Source organism: Carassius carassius, chromosome 3, assembly GCF_963082965.1.
Source record: "Carassius carassius chromosome 3, fCarCar2.1, whole genome shotgun sequence".
NCBI classification, from domain to species: Eukaryota; Metazoa; Chordata; class Actinopteri; order Cypriniformes; family Cyprinidae; genus Carassius; species Carassius carassius.
Genome location: NC_081757.1, coordinates 44511159 through 44537044, shown reverse-complemented (window position 1 = coordinate 44537044; position 25886 = coordinate 44511159). Strand labels below are relative to the sequence as shown.

The window sequence follows — 25886 nt, the reverse complement described above, 5'->3', positions numbered from 1 at the left end:
ATGATTCGCAATCGGGTTTTCGTAAGAATCATAGCACTGTCACTGCCACTATGAAAGTGTTAAATGATTTTATAAGTGCTATCGATTCTAAAGATTATTGTGCTGCACTGTTTTTAGATATTTCGAAAGCATTTGACACAGTTGACCACTATGTTCTGTCTCAGAGATTGGTGGATATTGGAACGTCTCCAAAAGCTGTCAAATGGTTTGAGTATGGCAACTATTTGAGTGGAAGAACACAAAGTGTTCATGTTGATGGTGTGTCCTCAAACTCATTATTTATACAAAATGGTGTTCCCCAGGGGTCCATTTTGGGTCCCATTTTATTTACTATTTATATAAATGACTTAACAAATGCTAAATATCATTTTTATGCGGATGATACTGTTCTGTATTGTTCTGCTCCAGCCTTGACAAGTGCTATAGAGGATCTGCAATCTGCCTTTATAATTATTCAGAAGAATCTACAGAAATTGAGACTTGTACTAAACTCTGATAAAACTAAAATGATGTGCTTTTCTAAATCAAGGAAAACAGACGATGATAGTCAAATTGCTACACTAGATGCGAAAGTAATTGAACGAGTATCAGTCTATAAATATCTTGGTTTCCTTTTAGAATCAAATTTGTCTTTCAGACAGCATATAGAGGGTCTAACAAAAAAACTAAGAGTAAAGTTGGGTTTCTATTATAGAAACAAATGATGTTTCTCTTTTAGTACAAGAAAAAACACTTATACAAACAACATTTATGTCAATGCTGGATTATGGTGATATTTTATATATGCATGCAAACAAGGCTTCTTTGAAAATGCTGGATTCAATATATCATGCAGCACTAAGATTTGTGACTAATTCCAGTTTTCGTACTCATCATTGCAGCTTGTATGAGAGTTGGTTGGCCATCTCTGCACAATCGCAGGCTGGAACACTGGTATATTTTTCTTTTTAAGGCCATACTTGGTAAACTGCCTCCTTACTTATGTTCTCTTCTGACTCCAAAAGTCACTACCAGGAAGTGTAATCTTAGATCATATGGCCAAATCATGTAACAATGTCTTTTTCTGTTAAATGTTTGTATATGTATTTTTAAAATGGAACTATTATTCTGCTGTCTTGGCCAAGATTCCCTTGAAAAAGAGATTCTGAATCTCAATGGGATTATTTCCTGGTAAAATAAAGGTAAATAAATAACGTTAATGAAAAAAACAAACAAACAAACAAAAATAAACTTTCAATATGTACTGCATTAAACTTATACTTTTTTATAACACTTGTATATATTGCTTCCATTGTCCTCATTTGTAATTTGAAATGCTGCTCAGTCCGCGCGCAGATGTGGAGGCGTGGCTTTGGCGGGTGTTGGAGGGAAGTTCAGTGATTGGTTTAAAATCTTACAATGTCTAAACCAATGGGCGACTGTCACGCTCTTGTAAAAGCAGCTCACCGGAGCTCAGAAAGATATTATTTTCTCTTTTCTGAAGTTGAAGCATTTTATCACTGAAGATGAGCGGAAGAGGCAAAACCGGGGGCAAAGCGAGAGCGAAGGCCAAGACTCGCTCCTCCAGAGCTGGACTGCAGTTCCCCGTCGGTCGTGTTCACAGACTTCTCCGCAAAGGGAACTACGCAGAGCGCGTCGGTGCCGGAGCTCCCGTCTATCTGGCGGCTGTGCTCGAGTATCTGACCGCTGAGATCCTGGAGTTGGCTGGAAACGCCGCGAGAGACAACAAGAAAACCCGCATCATTCCCCGTCACCTGCAGCTGGCGGTGCGCAATGATGAGGAGCTCAACAAACTCCTGGGTCGAGTGACCATCGCTCAGGGCGGCGTGCTGCCCAACATCCAGGCCGTGCTGCTGCCCAAGAAGAGCGAGAAACCCGCCAAAGCCAAGTAAACCGAGTCCGCTCTGCATCTCCAACACAAAGGTTCTTTTAAGAGCCACACACTTCATCTGACAGAGAGCGATTTACTTTCCTTTTCATTCATGATACACCATACATACTATTGAAGGAGAAAATTAACTAAATTAAGGCACTATTATTAAAGATTGATTATTTTGAACCTGCTTTATAATTTCAGTGTAACAAATATGAATAACTATAATGCCAATTGCTTTAGTGTTGTGTCAAAGGTTCTGGAAATAATCATATCAGGTGTTTATCTTTATCTTGATAACAGTCAGTTTGGCTTGAAGTCCATGAAGGAAGGTGTAGAACTGTATAAAAGCCAAAACTGATTTATTGATGTTTTTGATAGTTATTCAAAGTTATGTTCTCAACAGAGTCATTTAGAGTAATGGAGAGCAGAAGAGAGTCTACCTTCACCAGCACTTTTTAATCTGTGTATGAATTAATTTCTGGAAAATGTAAGTGACTGTAAGACTGGATGTATGATTGAGAAAACCATAGTCAGTCACTGTATGTCTGCTGATGATCGAGTAGTGTTGGTTTTAAACAGCTGCTAAATATATGATCTGATTGTGGGATTAGATATGATGTGGAATAAAATATGAGAAAGATTGTTGTCATGAAAGAACTTCAAGATCTTAATAGCCCAGATGTATTTATTTATCAGGGCAGACATTACATTTGTGTGGTGAAAATAATTCATTAATACATTAATGTTATTATACCGTTCTGTGTTTTGCTAACAGACCTTGATTCTGAGAATGAATGAATGAACGATGCGTAAAGAACTAAACAGAACAAAGCATTTTGAGCGGGAAACACAAACAGCCCCGTTTGAAAACAGAAGCTGTGCAGTCATTGGCTAGCAGTAATGTGCAGACGTCACATATCAGCCAATCACAAGCCTCCGCACGCTAATGACGGCATAAACTCGTGACCGTATGACGCTTTAAAGGCAGACGCACGAGACAGTGGAACATTTTTCTACGTGTGCAGAACGGAGAGAGAAGTTAATCGCAGCGATGGCAAGAACCAAGCAGACGGCTCGTAAATCCACCGGTGGTAAAGCCCCGAGGAAGCAGCTCGCTACTAAAGCCGCCCGGAAGAGCGCCCCAGCCACCGGCGGCGTCAAGAAGCCCCACCGTTACAGGCCCGGGACCGTGGCTCTCCGAGAGATCCGCCGCTATCAGAAGTCCACCGAGCTGCTGATCCGCAAACTGCCTTTCCAGCGTCTGGTGCGAGAGATCGCTCAGGATTTCAAGACGGACCTGCGCTTCCAGAGCTCCGCTGTCATGGCCCTGCAGGAGTCCAGCGAGGCTTATCTGGTCGGTCTGTTCGAGGACACCAATCTGTGCGCCATCCACGCCAAGAGAGTCACCATCATGCCCAAAGACATCCAGCTGGCCCGCCGCATCCGCGGAGAGCGCGCTTAAACCCGCCGCTGTCAAAAACCCCAAAGGCTCTTTTAAGAGCCACCGACACCGCTCTGAACGAGACCGTTTCCAATGTAATAATGAATATAACACATGGAGCGTAATCTAGTTTACATGGGGTTTTCCCTTGAGTTCCCAAAACTCATTTCCTGACTTATTTTTTCAGAAAAAGTGGACATTTTTGCAGTTTTTCTCCTTTTTTTTTTTTAATTATGAGGTTCAAATACTGAAATATATTGCATTTTTTTATTATAACCATGGCCGTAGCCGTCTTTGAAAATTAGTGAGGTCCCGGGGGGTTTCTATAATAACCCCCTTATTATAGAATTGTGCTATTATAACCTCTATAAATAACTAATTATATATTTCTTGAAAAGAGACAGAAATGTAGATTGGAGGGACGCTCATTTTCAAATCATACCCTTTTGCATTAAAGTTTGTTAATACTATATTTATGGGGTGGATAATGTTATCAGCTGTTTATTATTCATGCAAACATTCTAAACGATTCTAGACCGTAAGTTCCGGTGACGCAAAATGAATAATTTAATAATTAGAGTTGTGACGTTCGCGAACGAACCGATTCTTTTGAACGGCTCATGAACATGAACGATGGGAGCCGAGTCGCGGCTGGAGGGGAGCCGTTCTTTTTTCACACAGATGCACACAAATGAGCTCCTCCGCGAGACAGAACAGTTATGGGGGAGGGGCGCACCCAGCGCAGGCCAACCCTTTATAGCGTGATGATATTAGTTATTAGTTGTGCACGCATCCTTCACGTGAGTAGGACTCCAGTGGAAAAAAAACCCTGCGTGCCTCTGTCATTGTCAGCCGTCACAGACATTCATTGCAGCCCACTTTGTTATTGTTCATTGACTTGAAGGGGCTGATGTCCTATTTGCAAAGTTTACAGTAGAATGTAGACATTTCCATTTTATTTATTAGAATTTTATCTACTTTAAATATTTTTAGTTTTCTATCAAAATGTTCTTGTGTGATAACAATGTTCTTGTGTGGAAGTGTTTGTAGTAAAAGCTGTTTTGCACAGAAATTCATTGCAGCTGGCTTTGTTTTTTATGTTTATTTGTGAGTAGGTATTGTATGAATAACATAAGTCAACGTAGCTTTACACACACACACACACACACACACACACACACACACACACACACACACTTTGTACTAAAGGTAAATCCAAAATAGTGATGTCACTGTCTAAGCAGAGGGATTTGTGCCACCCTATGGAATATAGTCCACACATGACAAATGAGGTAATAATCAATATTTCAGAATAATTCAAACTCAGATATTGGTGTGTGATATCTGAGTTTTAATTATTTGGCTACAAATCTCACCTCATCATTCTTCCCAGTGATTATTTCCAGGATAAACTGAGATGCCCCCAAGCTGGCTTCTTAAAACTGACTAAATATTTAAAAAGAGCCAAAAGAGCCGTTCTCTTTTGGCCGTTCTCAAAGAGCCATAAATCCCATCACTATTAATAATGTCTATCTCTAAAGAGTCTGCTGTAGACAAATTATACGCATGGAGGAAAGACATTCAAGAAGAAATAGAGGAATTTGAATGGACTGAAGCATGTTTAAAGGCATCTTCCACCGCGTCTCCGGCCGTGTCTCCGGGAGTGGCTCGGCCTCTGGCTCTGCTGACTCGAGCAGGTTCACAGCCGTCGGACGGCTGCCCGACAGAAACTTCTGTACAGCCCCCCGCTGTCTCTTCTTTTGTTCCTCTTCATTTTTTTTTACTTTTTACGCTTTGCCGCACCCGAAAGCATCTTGAATGTTAGCCTACTCAAAACACCCCTGCCTGCTAGCTTTGTTGTCCCGCTCTGACCTCTGACCTCCGCTGACGTCTCTATATAAATACAGTCATGGGCTGGCGTTAATGTGACATAATGTAACAGTCTATGGTTAAGATAAACATCGGCACTATTTTTAGTTAATTAATAAATATTGAAATAAATTGTAGATAGGACAGTCACGTTTAATGAGCGCATTGTTTGGCTCAATACAGTTGGTAATATAGGTTAACCTAAGAACAGAGCAGAGTTGTTACTGTTAGCTCTATATTATATAATTAAATTTATATTTAATGTGGTTTCCACCGTAATGGATAACTGTCCCCCCTTTCTGTCACAGCATTGAGAGTTTTTATTTCGGTTTCAGTTAAAAAAAATATAACGTTATAGACGTTAAAGAAATCGAGCAATTTTAAATTTAAGCATTTAGCAGACACTTTTATACAAAGCGACTTACAGTGCATTCAGGCTATCAATTCTTACATATCATGTATTCCCAGGAAATATTCTATATTTTCCACAAATGGGCTTTTTATTTACAATTTCTCTAAACTAACAACAGAGCTCCAGGTCAAGCTATCTTTATATAGTGTCTTTATATAGTATCTTTATACACGCCTAGAAATGGTATACCTTTAGTTAAGTTATACGTTAGGAGTCTTTGTAGCGACTCTAAGAGACAACGTTATCGAGAAACGCAGCCCTGATATTACACAAGAGCAGCAGAGTCTTGGTCTGGGTTTCTCAAAACGTTGTCTCTTAGCGCGCTATGATGACTTTACCCATAATTTATTCCTAAAACCAGTGGGAAATGATAGCTGATTAACAATGGTGTAGAAGCGCCTAACTCTGGTAATAAGCCTGAAACAGATATTTTCTGAAAAGTAATATCTCAATTCTGATTGGTTGATTGGAATGTTGATCCAGGAACATGTTGTACTTGGTGAAATCACGCTCGCCGTAACGGTAACAATGAGGAAGGAGAAGAGAACCGGCGGACATTTAAATAAAAACTTTAATAATATATATATATAAAAAAAAAAAAAAACAGCACACAAAATAAAGTCCAGGCCTTGTCCTCTCTCGTCCTTCACTGTCGTAACTCCTCTTTCGTATCCTTCCCGTGAAGGATCTCATGATCTCCTTCTCCACCGGCCTCCCACTGCTCTCGGACACCCCCCCCCCGCTTGTCACGTTAACTTAACTAAAAAGGTATACCATTTCTAGCCGTGTTCCTCGAACAATACGGTGCTGAATCTGTTGATATCGACGGCTGGAACATTATTCTCTCATGCACGCGCATAAAATAAAATAATCACTTCAGAAATAGTGGAAATTGCATGTATTATGTATTAGCAAACGTGGGATATTATGAAAAGTAATCCAAACTATAATAGCCTAGCCTACGTTTTTTGTTGTTGTTGTTTTTTTGTTTTTTTTAGTTTTTTTTTGTGTTTATATGAAATGATTTAAATCGTTTATATGAAGCATTCTATGGTGGACGATCATATCATATAATAGCTTTTTTAACATCTTGGAACATCATCAGAGAATGCGGGAAATGTAAAATGACTACCTCCTAGCAGCTGGCGAAAAGGAAAGAGCACAACAATATAGTATTGAATGGGAAAATAACTACCCGTGGCTGGAATGCGTGAGGAACAATGAATAAGGCCAATTGTACCATATGGCGTGGCATTTTTTCTGTTTGTCACAGCGGAGTGTGTGATATTAAAGGCAGGGTAGGTAAAAAAAAAATGTATAAAAAACTTTTTTTCCAAATTTGTTTAAACTTTATTTATATATCAATACACAATTAAAATGTAAGTACTCTGAAAAAGAAAGTATAAAAATCGAGTGACTGTAGACCTCTCACGACTGTTTTAAAGTCAGCTCATTATTTCCATTCACTCCACCCCCTCCCTTCTGGGCTCCTTCCAAAGCCTCTACTACGGCTCGCTAAGTAATGTTATGTTAGCTATATTACGCAGCTACGTGTGCTAATGACACATGCTTCATGAAAAAAATATGTATGATCAAAATACAAAAAGAAAGATTTACCTGTCCAGCAGAAATAAAGCCATCAAGGAGTCACTTTTCAGTCCCTTGAGTTCCCTCAGTTCTCGCCATCGCTGGAAAGCCACGCCGATATTAACTCGCGTTTTATTTCTTTGTTTATCCAGAGACTTTTTGTTCATTGCCTTTTCTTGTACTGTTACTGTCTTCCTTTTTTTGCCTGGTTTGCCTTCACTAACTGCATAGGCCGGTACTGTGAAATTTGCTTGCTGTTTCTCTGCCATTGTTTTGGTATTCCTAGGATCCGTGCCTGTTGAATTCCTCAAATCAAACGTGCACGCGCAACTTCGCAAGTGGGCAGGTCATGTGTGGCAAAAGGTTGTGAGAGAGTGACAGTCGCCTAAGCCAATCCTATGTTTCGTCCCGAAATGGAAACAATGAGCTGTGTTTAATACAGATTAAACGGTCTAGAGTCACTCGATTTTTATACTCTTTTTATCAGAGTACTTACATTTTAATTATGCATTGATTTATATAGAAAGTTTAAACAAATTTGGAAGAAAGTTGTTTATACATGTATTACCTACCCTGCCTTTAAGCAGCACGCATCAGACGGTAAACACAAGAGGAGCACGAGGTCAAGGGTCCTTCTCCGTCAGACGACTCCAGAGGTGATATGGTAGGCTGTGTAATCATCTGGATTTTTAAAACTCAAATATAGTTGATAAGAAAGTGGTTATATTATAAAGAGATAGTACAGGTTTAGCCTAATTCCATATACATCTCCCCAGTGTTCCCCTTGTTGTGTTCCTGTCTCCCGCTTCCTCAGAACGTGTCAATCATTTCTAATGGGTTTCTTAATAAGGTATCCGGAGCAGGGATATAATTATTACTGGTATTTGACTAATAATAGCTTTTTTATGTATTATTGTTTTGCACTGGAAAGAAAGTTAACTATAATGGAAGTATAATTATATAAAGATATTTGCACTACACTTCCTTAAAATGTTGTCTAATTAAATTACAAATATTATTGTTTTACATTCTAGAAGTCTAATTCTGTTGAATAAGTTTGCACAAGCCGACAGAAAACTTGTTTTTTTTTCTTCAAATGCAGTCTAAGCCAATGAGTTTTGAATGTTATATGTTGTATTTAAGTTAAAAATAAAACGTATTATAAATTAAACAAATCCATGGTTCATTGTTGGCAAAATGATCACGATAGCCTTTATATTTCACGTCTATGTGGTTCAGTCTTGTATATCGATTAGGCCTACTTTGCTATTCTATAAATATATTTTCATTACATTTACATTTAATCATTTAGCAGATACTTTTATCCAAAGCGACTTACAAATGAGAACAATAGAAGCAGTCAGGTCAACAAGAGAACAACAACAGTATACAAGTGCCATGACAAGTCTCAATTAGTCTAGTATAGAACGCATAGCCAGGTTTTTATTTTTTTTTATGAAATTAAAAATTATATAGGCTTAATAAGTTGTATTATAATATGCTATAATGTATTAAATACATTTATCTAAATGTATCAATTAGTTTTCCACAATATTCATCAGAAGTCATCATTATAAATATAAATATAATATAAAGTACCAACTTCAGAAAGACTCTTCATTGAAAATAGACGACAGGTTTTCGGAGATCAAAAGATTGCTTTAGGTTTGTTTCAGAAGTTTATTATGCTAGACTGATGTTTTCACAAATAAATAGATAGTGTTCATTCTAACACTGCTTGTTAACTACTCTTTTACATTATGAATGTGAATATTATGCTTAATCAGTGTATTTAACATTATAAATATTAATTTCATAAATTTGCAGCTTCAAGTGGAGGACGCTCCAAAAACACTGGTGGCTGTTCTACTTCATCAAAAGGAGATACGCGAAAAAATTAGCATCTAAAGAGTACAACAGAAATAATTGATGCTTCCAAATGTCTCCTCCCCTGTGCTGCAGAGTACCACTGCATTTTAAAATTTAACGCTGATTTTAATGAATTTATTGACACAGACCTAACTGAGAAGGTGGTAATCTTGGACAAGTTTCAAGTTTTGTTTAAATCGATTAAGAGAAGTGGATCACATGCATTATGTAATTTCCCTTTTCAGTAACAGGACTAATAAAAAGTGACCTGTGTGTCATGCATACTGATTCCAGTATAACTGTACTTTTCTTAAGCATTAAATATTGTTGCTTTTCAATTTTGAGCATAGTAAGAAACCGATCAAGTGACATTTCCATTCAAACATTATGTGGGATGAGGATCACAAATGATAAAGTAGTAAAATGTTTATTTACACTTTTTTTTGTAACTTGCATGGTACATAATGGTAGCTACTGAAAATCATATTTTCCATGTCTGTAGTGAACAGACTATACTTGTTAGGATTGTTTAACTCCGTATACTAGTATTTCTACAACAGCATTTGACGATTCACACACACGATTTCTATACTAACTAGAAACTACATCTTTTTGTTAGATTCATTATTTCAGTGGAAACGGTCTCGTTCAGTGCGGTGTCGGTGGCTCTTAAAAGAGCCTTTGGGGTGTTTGGCAGCGGCGGGTTTAAGCGCGCTCTCCGCGGATGCGGCGGGCCAGCTGGATGTCTTTGGGCATGATGGTGACTCTCTTGGCGTGGATGGCGCACAGGTTGGTGTCCTCGAACAGACCGACCAGATAAGCCTCGCTGGACTCCTGCAGGGCCATGACAGCGGAGCTCTGGAAGCGCAGGTCCGTCTTGAAATCCTGAGCGATCTCTCGCACCAGACGCTGGAAAGGCAGTTTGCGGATCAGCAGCTCGGTGGACTTCTGATAGCGGCGGATCTCTCGGAGAGCCACGGTCCCGGGCCTGTAACGGTGGGGCTTCTTGACGCCGCCGGTGGCTGGGGCGCTCTTCCGGGCGGCTTTAGTAGCGAGCTGCTTCCTCGGGGCTTTACCACCGGTGGATTTACGAGCTGTCTGCTTGGTTCTTGCCATCGCTGCGATTAACTTCTCTCTCCGTTCTGCGCACGTAGAAAAATGCCTCTCCGTCTCATGCGTCTGCTTTTAAAGCGTCATACAGTCACGAGCTTATGCCGTCATTAGGGTGCAGAGGCTTGTGATTGGCTGATATGTGACGTCTGCACATTACTGCTAGCCAATGACTGCGCAGTTTCTGTTGTCAAACGGGGCTGTTTGTGTTTCCCGCTCAAAATGCTTTGTTCTGTTTAGTTTTTTACGCATCGTTTAATTCATTCATTCTCAGAATCAAGGTCTGTTAGCAAAACACAGCACAGTATAATATTAATTAATTTATTTATTATTTTAACCATACAAATTTAATGTCTGCCCTGATAAATAAATAAATCTGGGCTATTAAGATCTTGAAATTCTTTCATGACAACAATCTTTCTCATATTTTATTCCACATCATATCTAATCCCACAATCAGATCATATATTTAGCATCTGTTTAAAACCAACACTACTCGATCATCAGCAGACATACAGTGACTGACTATGGTTTTATCAATCATACATCCAGTCTTACAGTCACTTACATTTTCCAGAAATTAATTCATACACAGATTAAAAAGTGCTGGTGAAGGTAGACTCTCATCTGCTCTCCATTACTCTAAATGACTCTGTTGAGTACATAACTTTGACTAACTATCAAAAACATCAATAAATCAGTTTTGGCTTTTATACAGTTCTACACCTTCCTTCATGGACTTCAAGCCAAACTGACTGTTATCAAGATAAACACCTGATATGATTCTTTCCAGAACCTTTGACACAATAATGAAGCAGTTGGCATTATAGTTGTTCATATTTGTTACACTGAAACTATAAAGCAGGTTCATAATAATCAATCTTTAATAATAGTGCGTTAATTTAGTTCATTTTCTCCTTCAATCGTATGCATGTTGTATTATGAATGAAAACGAAAGTAAATCGCTCTCTGTCAGATGAAGTGTGTGGCTCTTAAAAGAGCCTTTGTGTTGGAGAAGCAGAGCGGACTCGGTTTACTTGGCTTTGGCGGGTTTCTCGCTCTTCTTGGGCAGCAGCACGGCCTGGATGTTGGGCAGCACGCCGCCCTGAGCGATGGTCACTCGACCCAGGAGTTTGTTGAGCTCCTCATCATTGCGCACCGCCAGCTGCAGGTGACGGGGAATGATGCGGGTTTTCTTGTTGTCTCTCGCGGCGTTTCCAGCCAACTCTAGGATCTCAGCGGTCAGATACTCGAGCACAGCCGCCAGATAGACGGGAGCTCCGGCACCGACGCGCTCGGCGTAGTTCCCTTTGCGGAGAAGTCTGTGAACACGACCGACGGGGAACTGCAGCCCTGCTCTGGAGGAGCGAGTCTTGGCCTTCGCTCTCGCTTTGCCCCCGGTTTTGCCTCTTCCGCTCATCTTCAGTGATAAAATGCTTCAACTTTAGAAAAGAGAACTAATATATTCCTGAGCTCCGGCGAGATGCTTTTAAAAGAGCGTGACAGTCGCCCATTGGTTTAGACATTGTAAGATTTTAAACCAATCACTGAACTTCCCTCCAACACCCGCCAAAGCCACGCCTCCACATCTGCGCGCGGACTGAGCAGCATTTCAAATTACAAATGAGGACAATGGAAGCAATATATACAAGTGTTATAAAAAAGTCTCAGTTTAATGCAGTACATGTAGAAAGGTTTTTTTTTTGTTTGTTTGTTTGTTTTTTTGCATTAACGTTATTTATTTAACTTTATTTTACCAGGAAATAATCCCATTGAGATTCAGAATCTCTTTTTCAAGGGAATCCTGGCCTAGACAGCAGAATAATAGTTCCATTTTAAAAATACATATACAAACATTTAACAGAAAAAGACATTTTGGCAATTTAAACATCATCTCAACATATTCACCAGCAGCACTCAGTAACAGCACATGTGCATTTAGTACTCAAATAGTTATTTATCCTCATTTTAAAATTGTGTCATTGTCGGTAAATAGTCAAGTTTTAGCTTATTCTGCAATTTATACCAGGAAAAAGGTGCAAAAACTTTAAAAGCACTTTCACCTAAGACAGTTCGCGTTCGTGGGATATCATACATGATTTGGCCATATGATCTAAGATTACACTTCCTGGTAGTGACTTTTGGAGTCAGAAGAGAACATAAGTAAGGAGGCAGTTTACCAAGTATGGCCTTAAAAAGAAAAATATACCAGTGTTCCAGCCTGCGATTGTGCAGAGATGGCCAACCAACTCTCATACAAGCTGCAATGATGAGTACGAAAACTGGAATAAGTCACAAATCTTATTGCTGCATGATATATTGAATCCAGCATTTTCAAAGAAGCCTTGTTTGCATGCATATATAAAATATCACCATAATCCAGCATTGACATAAATGTTGTTTGTATAAGTGTTTTTTCTTGTACTAAAAGAGAAACATCATTTGTTTCTATAGTAGAAACCCAACTTTACTCTTAGTTTTTTTGTTAGACCCTCTATATGCTGTCTGAAAGACAAATTTTCTTCTAAAAGGAAACTAAGATATTTATAGACTGATACTCGTTCAATTACTTTCGCATCTAGTGTAGCAATGTGACTAGCATCGTCTGTTTTCCTTGATTTAGAAAAGCACATCATTTTAGTTTTATCAGAGTTTAGTACAAGTCTCAATTTCTGTAGATTCTTCTGAATAATTATAAAGGCAGATTGCAGATCCTCTATAGCACTTGTCAAGGCTGGAGCAGAACAATACAGAACAGTATCATCCGCATAAAAATGATATTTAGCATTTGTTAAGTCATTTATATAAATAGTAAATAAAATGGGACCCAAAATGGACCCCTGGGGAACACCATTTTGTATAAATAATGAGTTTTAGGACACACCACTCAAATAGTTGCCATACTCAAACCATTTGACAGCTTTTGGAGACGTTCCAATATCCACCAATCTCTGAGACAGAACATAGTGGTCAACTGTGTCAAATGCTTTCGAAATATCTAAAAACAGTGCAGCACAATTATCTTTAGAATCAATAGCACTTATAAAATCATTTAACACTTTCATAGTGGCAGTGACAGTGCTATGATTCTTACGAAAACCCGATTGCGAATCATGTAAAATATTTTTTGTTAATAATAAGTCTTTTAACTGGTCACTTATAAGCCCTTCTAAAACCTTGGCTAGAGCAGATAGCTTAGATATAGGCCTATAATTATTTGTTTGATCGGTCACCACCCTTTAATAAAGGAGTGACATATGCTGACTTCAAAACACTTGGTATTAATCCAGTTTCAATGGTCAAGTTGAAAATGTGTGTCAAAGCTTCTGCAATATGTTCAGCAGCAATATTTAAAAAGTATGGATCCAACCCATCTGGACCAGCAGATTTCTTATTATTTAACCCTATTAGAGCATCATACACCTCCTTTGTTCCAATACAAACAAGATCAAAATCAATAGGTACATTTTCCCTTGACAAAGAGTCATCCTCTTGTCTCTGATGTTTTGTTGAATGGTCAAACAACAACCCAGAAGATATAAAGTGCTGATTCAGGGAATCTAACATACTTTTCTTGTCTGTAATATTTTATCGTTTAGCTTCAATATATCTGGCATAACAGTATCCCTAGCTTCAGAAGATGAAGATTTTATAACTTTCCAAAATTTTGAGGGATTAGCTGAGCTATCACATATTTCATTTACATCAAAATCTGATTTTGCTTTAAGTATTTGAGAGACACATTTGTTTCTCAGGTGCCTAAAATTTTGCCAATCTGAACTATTTTTTATTATTATTTAATAATAATAAAAAAAATAAACATAATAGACCAAGGCGGTGTTAATCAACAAAACAGCAATGATATACAAGTGTTATAACAAGTCTCAGTTTAACGCAGTACATGTAGAAAGTTTCTTTCTTTTTTTTGCATTAACGTTATATAATAATAATACAAAATAAATAAATAATATGTTCAGGTGGTGTTAAGAGGCCCTCTTTTGCTTGTTATATTATATAATATAAATAAGAACGGATAATATACAAAACTTTAGAAAAGCTACCGTAAACGTTATTTATTATTATCACTTCCACTAATCGTGTAAGTGGAGGTCTTTTTTTGCTCTTTTTTTTTCGAGTTTGTGGGTGGCTCTGAAAAGAGCCGTTGGGGAAGAAAACAAAAGAGTTTTATTTCTTCTTGGGAGCTGCCTTTTTAGGCTTGGCAGCTTTAGGCTTTGCCGTCTTGGGTTTGGCGGTCTTGGCCTTTTTGGGGCTCTTGGCTGCTTTCTTGGGCGCCGCGGGCTTCTTCGCTTTCTTGGGGCTCTTCGTCGCCTTCTTGGGGCTCTTTGTGGCCTTCTTAGCGGCGGCAGTGGGTTTCTTGGCCTTCTTGGGGGATTTCTTAGCGGCGGGCTTCTTTGCAGCTGCGCTCTTGGGCTTCTTGGCAGCAGCGGGTTTCTTGGCCGCGGGCTTCTTGGCTTTAGGAGCCGCTTTCTTCTTGGTCTCGGTCTGCTTCTTGCTGATCTTGAAGGAGCCGGAGGCGCCGGTCCCTTTGACCTGAAGCAGGGCGCCTTTAGTCACCAGGCTCTTGAGGGCGAGCTTGACGCGGGAGTTGTTCTTCTCCACGTCGTAGCCGCCGGCGGCGAGAGCTTTCTTCAGGGCGGCGAGGGACACGCCGCTCCTCTCCTTGGACGCGGACACGGCTTTGACGATCAGCTCACTGACGCCGGGACCTGCTTTCTTGGCTTTGGCGGCGGACTTCTTCTTGGGCGCTTTGGCCGGCGGAGCGGCGGCTGCTGGAGCGGTTTCTGCCATTTCTCGGAGCGGAATCACAGTCTTTCAAACACTGAGTTCAATGAGTGTCGCTCGAGCAGCGCTGCGCTCTTAAACAACACATGAGAACCTTATAGACTCAACCCGCCCGCTCGCTGTCTGCGCGCCTCCGCGAGCCGCTCGCGCTTGTGTTTTCTTCTCCTACATTTAGGGACAAAACTCGAGTGTTAAAATAGTTAAGCGCAGTAGAAACAAAGTCAGCATCAAGCAGAGATTCTTGGCTTTCTGTGGAGACTAAAACCCGCGGCGAGGAAATGTTGGTTTCGCCCCGGTCAGATCAAACTCGAGGCGAGCATCAGCCACGGAACAGAGCCGCGTGTAAATCTAATGCTTTATTTAAGTGTTAAAGGTTGACGAAAGACTGAAATCGTCCTCTGTGTGTTTCAGAAACAGTTCGAGAGTGGTTTAATTGAAGAAGCATCAGTGAGTGTCGTGTGCAGTGTTTGATACAGCTGTAGTTTTGTGCAGCTGGAAGCACACACAGGTCCGGGGCTCCTCGTCCTTTATTGAGCCGATAGACTACATGAAATACTAATATGACAGATGTTTTAATTGAATTAACAACAACAATAGTTATAGTAATGTATATCTGATCACTTAAGTATTCTTTCGGTAAAAACATCTTCGTGGCTGATGTATAAAGTGAGCTGTAAGAAAGACTCCCCGGTCGTAACTTCAACGTTGAAACAACGTCAGATACCAGGGTTGAATCAACGTAGAATTACCTTTCGATTTAGCAAACTGGATCAACGTTGATATTTTCACGTTGTTTCACCGTCTTACCTTCATCTCGGGTGAATTATGGCCGTCCTGAAGACATAGGATTAACGTTGAATGATGTGTTGATTTTGCAAAGTAAATCGGTGTTGATTCACCGTCGTACCGTGCACCGTGTATAAATACACAACTGTAGTTCAATTAGAGCCTAGTTTGCATTTGGATCAACACTGTACATGATAAACGCTAAAAATCAAATGACTGGCAGCAATAGTTTTACAACCAACTCAATAAACTATCACATGCTCAACATTTTAAAACAGCAGTTTTATTTTGGAAACATACTGTATACAACAGATGAAAAATGATGGGTTAAAAATAACACAACTTGGGTTGTTCTATAACCCAACCACTGGGTCACTGGGATTTAAATGCTGCCACGATTCAAAACTGAAAATACAGGTCTGAAAGGTTGAAACTAAGTGTTCGAAGACTCAAAATCTTACAAAAAAAAGTTTTGCAAGATCGAAAAATAAGATTTGCAAGCTTGCAAAATGTAAAAAAAAATTAAAATATCTCTGCAAACATTATGTTGTTTTTGAGATTTCCTTCTTCAGAACTGCAACATTTTTTTACGATGTTGCGCAAATAATTTTTCAGAGTTTCAAATTTGTCAGTGTTCTCCCACTGTATTAGATTGTTTTCCAAGTTTGAAACCTTGTAAATGGTGATCTGAAAACTGGTGTGCGAATGTGTGAAAAACAAAAATTAAACTCTGAAAACAGAGCTTTGCAGGCTTGCAAAGTGGTAAAAAAAATTACATCTCTTCAAACGTAATTTTGTTTTTGAGTTTTCCCTCTTCAGAAGTGCAACACCCTTTTTAATGGTGTTGTGCAATCATTTTTTCAGAGTTTCGAAATTGCCTCTGTTCTCCCAGTGTATAGTTTGTTTTCAAGATTTGAAACCTTGTAAATAGTGATCTGAAAACTGGTGTGCGAATAGGTGAAAACAAGTTTTGAAACTCTGAAAACTGAGGTTCGAAAGGGCGAAACTTATTACATTACATTACATTTGCACTCCTATTGCAGACTATTTTTTCAGAGCTGAGTTTACAACACCCACTTTGCGGAGATACGCACACACAGTTGCGAGCTCGCGACTCACGTGATTTGTGGCAGTGTTGTCATGCAGCTCTGCTCTGAAACTCTGAAACTCAGACTGAGCGAAAATGAAGCTTCGCAACCTCGCAAATAAAAAAAAGCCTGGAGGGAGGGCCTTCTGCTCTTGGCCAATGCTTTGCTGTCTGAAAGTGAAAGTTAAGTGACATTCAGCCAAGTATGGTGACCCATACTCAGAATTTGTGCTCTGCATTTAACCCATCCGAAAATGCACACACACAGAGCAGTGAACACACACACACACTGTGAACACACACCCGGAGCAGTGGGCAGCCATTTATGCTGCGGCGCCCGGGGAGCAGTTGGGGGTTCAGTGCCTTGCTCAAGGGCACCGTGGTATTGCAGGTTATTTTGGTGTACATGCACTCCCCCCACCCACAATTCCTGTCGGCCCAGGACTCGAACTCACAACCTTTCGATTGGGAGTCCGACTCTCTAACCATAAGGCCACGACTTCCCAACAAACGTACAGTCCAATCACAAGTCGTATTTACTGGAAAGGTGGGATTCACCGACTGCTCCGCCAATGACAAAAGCGCACAGGATACGCAAACAGAGGATGCACAGATTTCTGTCCACAAGGCGGTCCGTCAGCTCTATCCTCTCTCAATCTGTCACAAACAGCGTATGAGGACAATGGAAGCAATAAAAAACAACAAATATACAAGTGCTATAACAAGTCTCAGTTAGCTTACACGTAACAAAGGTTTTTAAATAATATAATAAAGAAATACTGATAACAGATAGAATAGAAAAAGAATAGAGCAAGCTAGAGTTAGAGGTCTTTTTTGCCTTTGTTAATTGTATAATAAAAGAAAACCGATAGAATCCAAAATAATAGAAAGCTTAATATTATTCTTTTTTTAAGAATAGTGAGTGTTAAAGTTAGAAGGTCAAATACATTTGGAAGAGATGTGTTTTAAGCCGATTCTTGAAGATAAGGATTGGGTACAGACAATCCAGTAAAGATTTCCCCAAACGAAGGTCTGAGACTACAGAATATCCTCAATGCAGAAAGCAATATCTTTCACACACACACACACACACACACACACACACACACACGCACAGCATGTGGTGGAGAACAAATAGTTTATCATATGTTTTAAACATTATATATTTATTAGCCTACTTATTTATGTTTTATATATATATATATATATATATATATATATATATATATATATATATATATATATATATATATATATATATATATATATATGGGTTGTATGTATGTATGTATGTATATATATATATATATATATATATATATATATATATATATATATGAAAATACAGATGTTTAGATTATAATTCAGGTTTATTTTTTACAAAATATAGATTTTAAAACGTCTCAATACATATAGCCTATAGTGATTGCAGAAAAAAGTTAACCATGCATTCATAAATTTGTAATAGGCAATTATTTATAATTTTACTGAAATATTTTAATAGAAGTAAAAAATACACTGTACACCTTTCTGAATATTTCAATATAATATCTAAATATTCTTTTGGATGCACTATTGAAGTCACTTTAATTGTAATATTCGGTCTCTACATGAAGAGAGAGTCAGTGGTCCACTGCGTGAGGAAAGTGAGTCGCCAGCTGAGGAAAGTGAGGTGAGTGTGTATACTGAAGCACCGCCGGTCTATCAGTGGTAAACTCAGTGGCTACTGGCAATTGTATGGTGAATTCCAGCGACAAGTGGGTAAACCTTTATTTTAGAACTGGACTAGAGTTGTGACGTTCGCGAACGAACCGATTCTTTTGAACGGCTCATAAACATGAACGATGGGAGCCGAGTCGCGGCTGGAGGGGAGCCGTTCTTTCTGTCTTTTTTCCTATGCGTTTCACACAGATGCACACAAATGAGCTCCTCCGCGAGACAGAACAGTTATAGGGGAGGGGCGCACCCAGCGCAGGCAAACCCTTTATAGCGTGATGATATTAGTTATTAGTTGTGCACGCATCCTTCACGTGACTACTCTAGTGGAAAAAAAACCCTGCATGCCTCTGTCATTGGGTGGGAGCGTTGAAAAAAAAGCTGTTTTGCACAGACATTTATTGCAGCCCACTTTGTTATTGTTCATTGACTTGAAGGGGCTGATGTTTGCAAAGTTTACAGTAGTAATTGTATGTAGTATGTAGACATTTCCATTTCATTTATTCTAACTTTAAATATTTTTAGTTTTCTATCAAAATGTTCTTGTGTGATAATGTTCTTGTAGTAAAAGCTGTTTTGCACATAAATTCATTGCAGCCGGCTTTCTTTTTGATGTTTATTCGTGAGTAGGTATTGTATGAATAACATAAGTCAACGTAGCTTTACACACACACACACACACACACACACACACACACACTTTGTACTAAAGGTAAATCCAAAATAGTGATGTCACTGTCTAAGCAGAGGGATTTGTGCCACCCTATGGAATATAGTCCACACATGACAAATGAGGTAATAATCAATATTTCAGAATAATTCAAACTCAGATATTGGTGTTAGTATTGATATCTGAGTTTTAATTATTTGACTACAAATCTCACCTCATCATTCTTCCCAGTGATTATTTCCAGGATAAACTGAGATGCCCCCAAGCTGGCTTCTTAAAACTGACTAAATATTTAAAAAGAGCCAAAAGAGCCGTTCAAAAGATGAAAGGAACGGATCGCGAAGATCCGGATCCCCTCAAAGAGCCATAAATCCCATCACTAATCCCATAAAGCATCGATTGTTTAACTGAACATTGAGCGTTTACTTTTGTTCTTTTGCATTATTGACAATTTTCATATTTAATACTGTAATTAAAGCAGCTTTGACACAACTGGTCTTGTAAGAAACGCTATATAAATAAAGGTGACATGATTTGATAACCTGGAGCTCTGTTGCTATACAGTTAACAGAAATAACATTCGCCTTTATCTTCTGCACCATTCTGCTCGAATTCTTCAACGTCTAGCATTACATTTTTGAGGCTTAAACCAGATACCATCTTTTAACTTAAACCGATTTAATAACCATGCTATAATATCTGCTTTTATTTTTTGTTTCAATTAAAATTACCCAGTGTACGGCTGCTTTAAGGCTTCTTTATCGTAATAATAACGTAAAGTATCTCTAAAACACTATCTGTAATCAACAATAAATTTATTATTTGTAACGACGGTGTAAACGTAGTTCTCATGTTCAGCACACAACAGCAGCTCGAGCCCTTTAAGTGAGAGTGTGGGTGGCTCTTAAAAGAGCCGTTGGGTTTGTTCTCTGATCTGAAGCGGTTTATCCTCCGAAGCCGTACAAGGTGCGTCCCTGTCGTTTGAGCGCGTACACAACGTCCATGGCGGTGACGGTCTTTCTCTTGGCGTGCTCGGTGTAGGTGACGGCGTCGCGGATCACGTTCTCCAGGAACACCTTAAGCACACCGCGTGTCTCCTCGTAGATCAGACCGGAGATGCGCTTGACTCCGCCGCGGCGAGCTAGACGACGAATGGCGGGTTTGGTGATTCCCTGGATGTTATCGCGCAGCACTTTACGGTGACGCTTAGCGCCACCTTTCCCGAGTCCTTTACCTCCTTTGCCTCTTCCAGACATGATGAGTTGATCTCTGTTTCAGTCTAACGACGGATACAAATATAGAGTAAGGGCTGCAGGGAGCCGTTTTACAATTGTTTACAGGACCTTACTGAAACCAGCTGAGCGTCACATGACTCACCCCTCCCCCTCTAGTTCGAGCAGGAAATGATGTGGGTTAACGCTAGTTTATGTAATCCCTGAGGAGGGTATAGTAAAGACTAAAAGGTTAAATGATAATTTAGCAGTGTATACTGCTGAACTGGTAGCCATATGGCTAGCGCTGTTGTGGATAGAGTCTAATAATAGTTTACAGTGATTGCCTCGGATTCTAGTTCAGCACTGATTAGTGTTCAGAACTTTCAGTCTGAATCAAGGGAAGATATTTTAATTGAAATTGTACAGCTAGCAAATGGTCTGCAAGCATCAGGAAGGAGGGTGACATTCTTATGGAATCCAGCCCATATAGGAGTGGAGGGCAATGAACTGGCCGATGAATATGCAAAGAGAGCAACAGAGAAAATTAATATAGATATAGATGTGAAATATAGTAAATCAGAGATAAAAAGTATAGTTAAGGCTAAAACCATTCAAAGTGGCAATATATCTGGGACAATGGGAGCACAGGAAGACATCTATATAGAATACAAGGGAAAGTGGGAAAAGACACACACACAACCAGATCTAGACAGGAAGAAATGGTGCTGACTAGGATGAGGTTGGGTCATACAAAGCTGAATAGCACACTGTTCTTAATGAGAAAGCATGGTGATGGAAATTGTGAGTATTGCCAGAGCCATGCACCAGAAACAGTAGAGCATGTAATAATTCACTGTCAAAAGTACAATCAGGCCAGGCAAAGGCTTGTTCCTAAGCTGGAAGCAAAGAAAGTGTCTCTATATACTAAGATCTTATTGAAAAGAAGTTCAGAAGAAATTTTTGGTTTCTTACTTTCTTTTTTGAAAAGTACATGCCTTTTTAAAAGGATATAAACGACTTGTTTTTTTTTTTTGTTTTGTTTTTTTAATAGTACAGAATAGTTATAACTCCCGTTCCTTACTCCAGTCCAGTGGTGGCGGAAATGCACAAGAAATAGTTGCCAACCGCCAATAAAATAAGAAGAAGAAGAAGAAGAATGTGGGTTAACGCTAATCCTGATCTAACGATGACTCTCCTTTGTTTCTTCTTCTGCTTTCTGTTCAATGGCCTTCCGCACATGGGTGATAAATCTGTATTGATATCACAAACAGAAAGGAAAACAAACAAACAAATAAATAAAAATAAAAAAGGTGTAACCAGGGCCCATAAAAAAGAAAAAACACACATTATGAAATATTTGTTTTGCCCTTGTACACTATGTTCTCATGGAAATTATTCTTATTTAAATACTCTGACGTATATTATATATCCTTTTCACATCAGAGTGAATATTAGTTAATATTTTTTTTACCATCAAGGCAATAATGAAAAATTTCCAATCAACAGAAAATATCACAAATCTGCCTGGAAGAGGACGTGTGTATTTTTGTCCTAAAGCAAGGAGAGACCAAAGAAAGTCTCGCCAACGATCACTTCTGTAGAACTGGAGAAAACAGTTGAGTCTTGGGCTCAGAAAACACAGACATCATATGAACAGACATACTTGACTGTTCATTTCTTTAGGTCCCCTTCCAGATGCTGATGTTTTGGCTTCTGGTGCAAAACTAAGTCAGATAAATCTCAAGTCTTTGCTGGCACACATTCTTGAGGAGTTGGTCCCCTCACAATTCGGTCCTCATGGCGGTCCACTCACACCAATGTCCCCCGATAGCTGCAGGTGTTCCTGATGTTAATTAAACTTTGCTTGGTTTGGCTGTAATTTTAAATGTGTGCCCACACACCATCAAGCACTTCATCTGGAGTCTATAAAGGTCACCCAGTTCAGTTTGCCAGACGGAAGAGGCCACAAGACTACAGTCAAAATGCACTGCTTGGGACAGATTCAGCAATCAATAGTTACTGCGAGCAGGTCCCAGGAGGTTTGTCCGATGGTTGGGGATTCAGCTAGAGCAGGGACCAAAGCCTGTGGTCCCTGCTCCTGTGAGAGCTCTCCAACCGCTGCCACAACGCCAGGACCCAAACCCTCTATCTGCTGAAGGTAAACCAAAAACAACTGATAGCAGCTCTCAGTGATATGTGTCGGGTCACCGCTATAATAACAGCAACATTCACAAATGCCTACTGAACAAGCGGGAACCCAGTGTGCCTGTAGCTTTCTCTATTTCAGTTTTATCACGTGATAGAAAGTCTAAGGCCATCTCAAGCCGAAGGGCAAACTCATCTAATCTGCGGCCTATTATGCATCAAACTAAAATTGATGTAAAGACACAAAGAACTGCCATCAAGTTAGCATCTTTAAACATTCGCTCACTAAAAAATAAATAATTTCTAATCAATGACTTTATAACCACAAACAATCTGGATTTTATGTTTCTAAACGAAACATGGCTGGAAGACAGCTGCAATGCAACAGTCCTTAATGAAGCAGCCCCTCCTAACTTCACTTACATGAGTGTCTGCAGGACTGTTAGGAGAGGTGGGGGTGTAGCTGCTCTATTTAAAGATGTTTATCAATGCAAGCAAGTGTCATTTGGTCAGTACTTGTCTTTTGAATATCTAGGGATTGTGCTGAAAGGTTTTTAATAGGATTTTAATATTCACATAGATAATGCAGAAAACAAAACTACAAAAGAAATGATAACGGTTCTAAACACTTTTGACTTGACTCAGCATGTGCATGGACCCACACACAAAGGTGGACTCACTCTAGACTTAATCATCAGTAGGGGTCTAAACATTTCATCCATTGTTATTAAGGACATAGCACTATCTGATCACTTCTGTATTTTCTTTGAAATGTTGTTGTCTGCTACAACTGAATCTAGATCGGTCTCTGTCAGAAGGAGATGTATTAACGAGAACACAAGTGTACTATTTATGGAGGCTATATCTTTAACACCAAGCATTTCTGCAGACTCTGTTGATACTCTCCTTGATTCATTCAACTAAAAAGTTAAGAATGTTATTGATGATATTGCTCCAATAATAGTCAGTAAGAAAACAAACAGACAGAAATCAGTTTGGAGAAGATCAACAGCAGTTCAGACTATGAAAAGACAATGCAGAAAAGCCGAGCGGATGTGGCGGAAGACAAAACTTGAAATTCACTATAGCATCTATAAAGACAGCCTTCATGCTTTTAATGTGAAACTAGCCACAGCTAGACAGAATTTCTTCTCAAACCTTATAAACAGTAACTTAAATAACACTCGTACTCTTTTTGTCACTGTTGAGAGACTGACAAACCCCCCAAGTCAGATTCCCAGTGAAGTGCTCTCAGACAGTAAATGCAATGAGTTTGCATCCTTCTTTTCTGAGAAGATCATCAATATCAGGAAGGCGATTAGCACATCCTCAAGTAATGCAGAGGTCAGACAGATTAGGCCACAATATAAAAAAGATACTATGTCTATTTTTGAAGCAATTGATAGCAACATTCTGGAAGACAGTGCAGCACCTAAAATCGTCAACCTGCTATCTTGACACACTTCCCACATCTTTTTTCAAAAATGTGTTTAACTGCTTAAAAGTAGATCTTTTAGAAGTGGTGAACGCCTCACTTCTTTCTGGGACATTTCCAAACTCCTTAAAAAATGCAGTTGTTAAGCCCCTCCTGAAAAAGAGCAATCTTGATAACACCATTTTGAGCAATTTTAGACCAATATCTAATCTTCCTTTTATAGGTAAAATTATAGAAAAGGTCGTTTTTAATCAGCTGAACAAATACTTACACTCAAATGGATACCTGGACAATTTCCAATCTGGTTTTCGACCTCATCACAGCACAGAGACAGCACTCATTAAGATAATAAATGATATTCGCTTAAATTTTGACTCTGGCAAAATATCGGTGCTGGTATTGCTAGATCTCAGAGCTGCGTTTGACACTGTCGATCATAACATACTACTAGAGAGACAGGTCATACTTAGAAGGGAGAGGTTATTTTGTGAGTCTAGGAGAGCATAAGTCTAAGTGGACGTCCATGACATGCGGAGTCCCACAGGGGTCAATTCTTGCACCGCTCTTGTTTAGCCTGTATATGCTTCCCCTAAGTCAAATAATGAGAAAGAATAAAATTGCCTATCACAGCTATGCTGATGATACCCAGATTTACCTAGCCTTATCTCCAAATGACTACAGCCCAATTGACTCCCTCTGCTAATGCATTGATGAAATTAATAGTTGGATGTGCCAGAACTTTCTTCAGTTAAACAAGGAAAAAACTGAAGTCATTGCATTTGGAAACAAAGATGAAGTGTTCAAGGTGAATGCATACCTTGACTCTAGGGGTCAAACAACTAAAAATCAAGTCAGGAATCTTGGTGTGATTCTGGAGACAGACCTTAGTTTCAATAGTCATGTCAAAGCAGTAACTAAATCAGCATACTTTCATCTAAAAAACATTGCAAGAATTAGATCTTTTGTTTCCAGCCAAGACTTGGAGAAACTTGTTCATGCCTTCATCACCAGCAGGGTGGACTATTGTAATGGGCTCCTCACCGGCCTTCCCAAAAAGACCATTAGACAGCTGCAGCTCATCCAGAACGCTGCTGCCAGGATTCTGACTAGAACCAGAAAATCTGAGCATATCACACCAGTCCTCAGGTCCTTACACTGGCTTCCAGTTACATTTAGGATTGATTTTAAAGTACTTTTACTTGTATATAAGTCACTAAATGACCTAGGACCGAAATATATTGCAGATATGTTCACTGAATATATGCCTCACAGAGCACTCAGATCATTAGGATCGAGTCAGAAATACCAATGGTTCACACAAAACAAGGGGAGTCCTCCTTTAGTTACTATGCCTCCCGTAGTTGGAATCAGCTTCCAGAAGAGATCAGATGTGCTAAAACACTAGTCACATTTAAATCTAGACTTAAAACTCATCTGTTTAGCTGTGCATTTATTGAATGAGCACTGCAATGTCCGAACTGATTGCAATATATATTTTCACTGTTTTTATTTTATTTTATTTTATGTAAAATCATTTTCTAACTGTTTTAAATTCATTTTAAATAAGTACAGTTTTAATAATTTTAAAAGTTTTAAAATTGCTTGTTTTATTCTTGTTATTATTTTTCTTCATTACTATTTTACTTTCTTTTATGTAAAGCACTTTGAAGTACCATTGTGTACGAAATGTGCTATATAAATAAACTTGCCTTGCCTTGCCTAGTCAGTCGCTGGCTGCAAGAATCATTAAGGGCACAAGGCAGATAAGTGCAGTTAAAAGCACATCTGCTGACAACATTGCTCAGGTTTCCATTTGTGAAAATTCAAAGAGGATTAGCCAAACCTAAAGAGACCCATAAGTACTAC

At 39.1% G+C, this 25886-nt stretch overlaps 6 protein-coding genes across 6 annotated transcripts; 2 read left to right on the top strand and 4 right to left on the bottom strand.

Annotated features, from left to right (window-relative positions):
* The first annotated feature begins 1459 nt into the window (after positions 1 to 1459).
* Positions 1460 to 2053, top strand: LOC132127703 (histone H2A-like). Its single transcript, XM_059539745.1, has one exon. The coding sequence runs from the start codon at positions 1506 to 1508 to the stop codon at positions 1890 to 1892; it is 387 nt and encodes a 128-aa protein (XP_059395728.1). The 5' UTR covers positions 1460 to 1505; the 3' UTR covers positions 1893 to 2053.
* An 850-nt stretch (positions 2054 to 2903) lies between these two features.
* On the top strand, positions 2904 to 3353 carry LOC132127696 (histone H3-like). Its single transcript, XM_059539698.1, has one exon. The coding sequence runs from the start codon at positions 2928 to 2930 to the stop codon at positions 3336 to 3338; it is 411 nt and encodes a 136-aa protein (XP_059395681.1). The 5' UTR covers positions 2904 to 2927; the 3' UTR covers positions 3339 to 3353.
* A 6363-nt stretch (positions 3354 to 9716) lies between these two features.
* On the bottom strand, positions 9717 to 10207 carry LOC132127692 (histone H3-like). Its single transcript, XM_059539684.1, has one exon. The coding sequence runs from the start codon at positions 10168 to 10170 to the stop codon at positions 9760 to 9762; it is 411 nt and encodes a 136-aa protein (XP_059395667.1). The 5' UTR covers positions 10171 to 10207; the 3' UTR covers positions 9717 to 9759.
* Positions 10208 to 11033: 826 nt separating this feature from the next.
* LOC132127701 (histone H2A-like) lies at positions 11034 to 11629 on the bottom strand. Its single transcript, XM_059539729.1, has one exon. The coding sequence runs from the start codon at positions 11582 to 11584 to the stop codon at positions 11198 to 11200; it is 387 nt and encodes a 128-aa protein (XP_059395712.1). The 5' UTR covers positions 11585 to 11629; the 3' UTR covers positions 11034 to 11197.
* A 2489-nt stretch (positions 11630 to 14118) lies between these two features.
* Positions 14119 to 14994, bottom strand: LOC132127676 (histone H1-like). Its single transcript, XM_059539661.1, has one exon. The coding sequence runs from the start codon at positions 14971 to 14973 to the stop codon at positions 14350 to 14352; it is 624 nt and encodes a 207-aa protein (XP_059395644.1). The 5' UTR covers positions 14974 to 14994; the 3' UTR covers positions 14119 to 14349.
* A 5129-nt stretch (positions 14995 to 20123) lies between these two features.
* On the bottom strand, positions 20124 to 20500 carry LOC132113267 (histone H4-like; the record flags this gene model as incomplete). The annotated part of the gene is made up of 1 exon (XM_059521084.1): positions 20124 to 20500. A coding segment is annotated over one exon (330 nt), but the record flags the coding sequence as incomplete, so codon positions are not given.
* Between the last annotated feature and the right edge of the window lie 5386 nt (positions 20501 to 25886).

What these genes read in the sequence shown, in the direction of transcription:
- LOC132127703 (XM_059539745.1), top strand. Translation starts at nt 1,506, where the DNA reads ATGAGCGGAAGAGGCAAAACCGGGGGCAAAGCGAGAGCGAAGGCCAAG.
- LOC132127692 (XM_059539684.1), bottom strand. Translation starts at nt 10,170, where the DNA reads ATGGCAAGAACCAAGCAGACAGCTCGTAAATCCACCGGTGGTAAAGCC.
- LOC132127701 (XM_059539729.1), bottom strand. Translation starts at nt 11,584, where the DNA reads ATGAGCGGAAGAGGCAAAACCGGGGGCAAAGCGAGAGCGAAGGCCAAG.
- LOC132127676 (XM_059539661.1), bottom strand. Translation starts at nt 14,973, where the DNA reads ATGGCAGAAACCGCTCCAGCAGCCGCCGCTCCGCCGGCCAAAGCGCCC.
- LOC132127696 (XM_059539698.1), top strand. Translation starts at nt 2,928, where the DNA reads ATGGCAAGAACCAAGCAGACGGCTCGTAAATCCACCGGTGGTAAAGCC.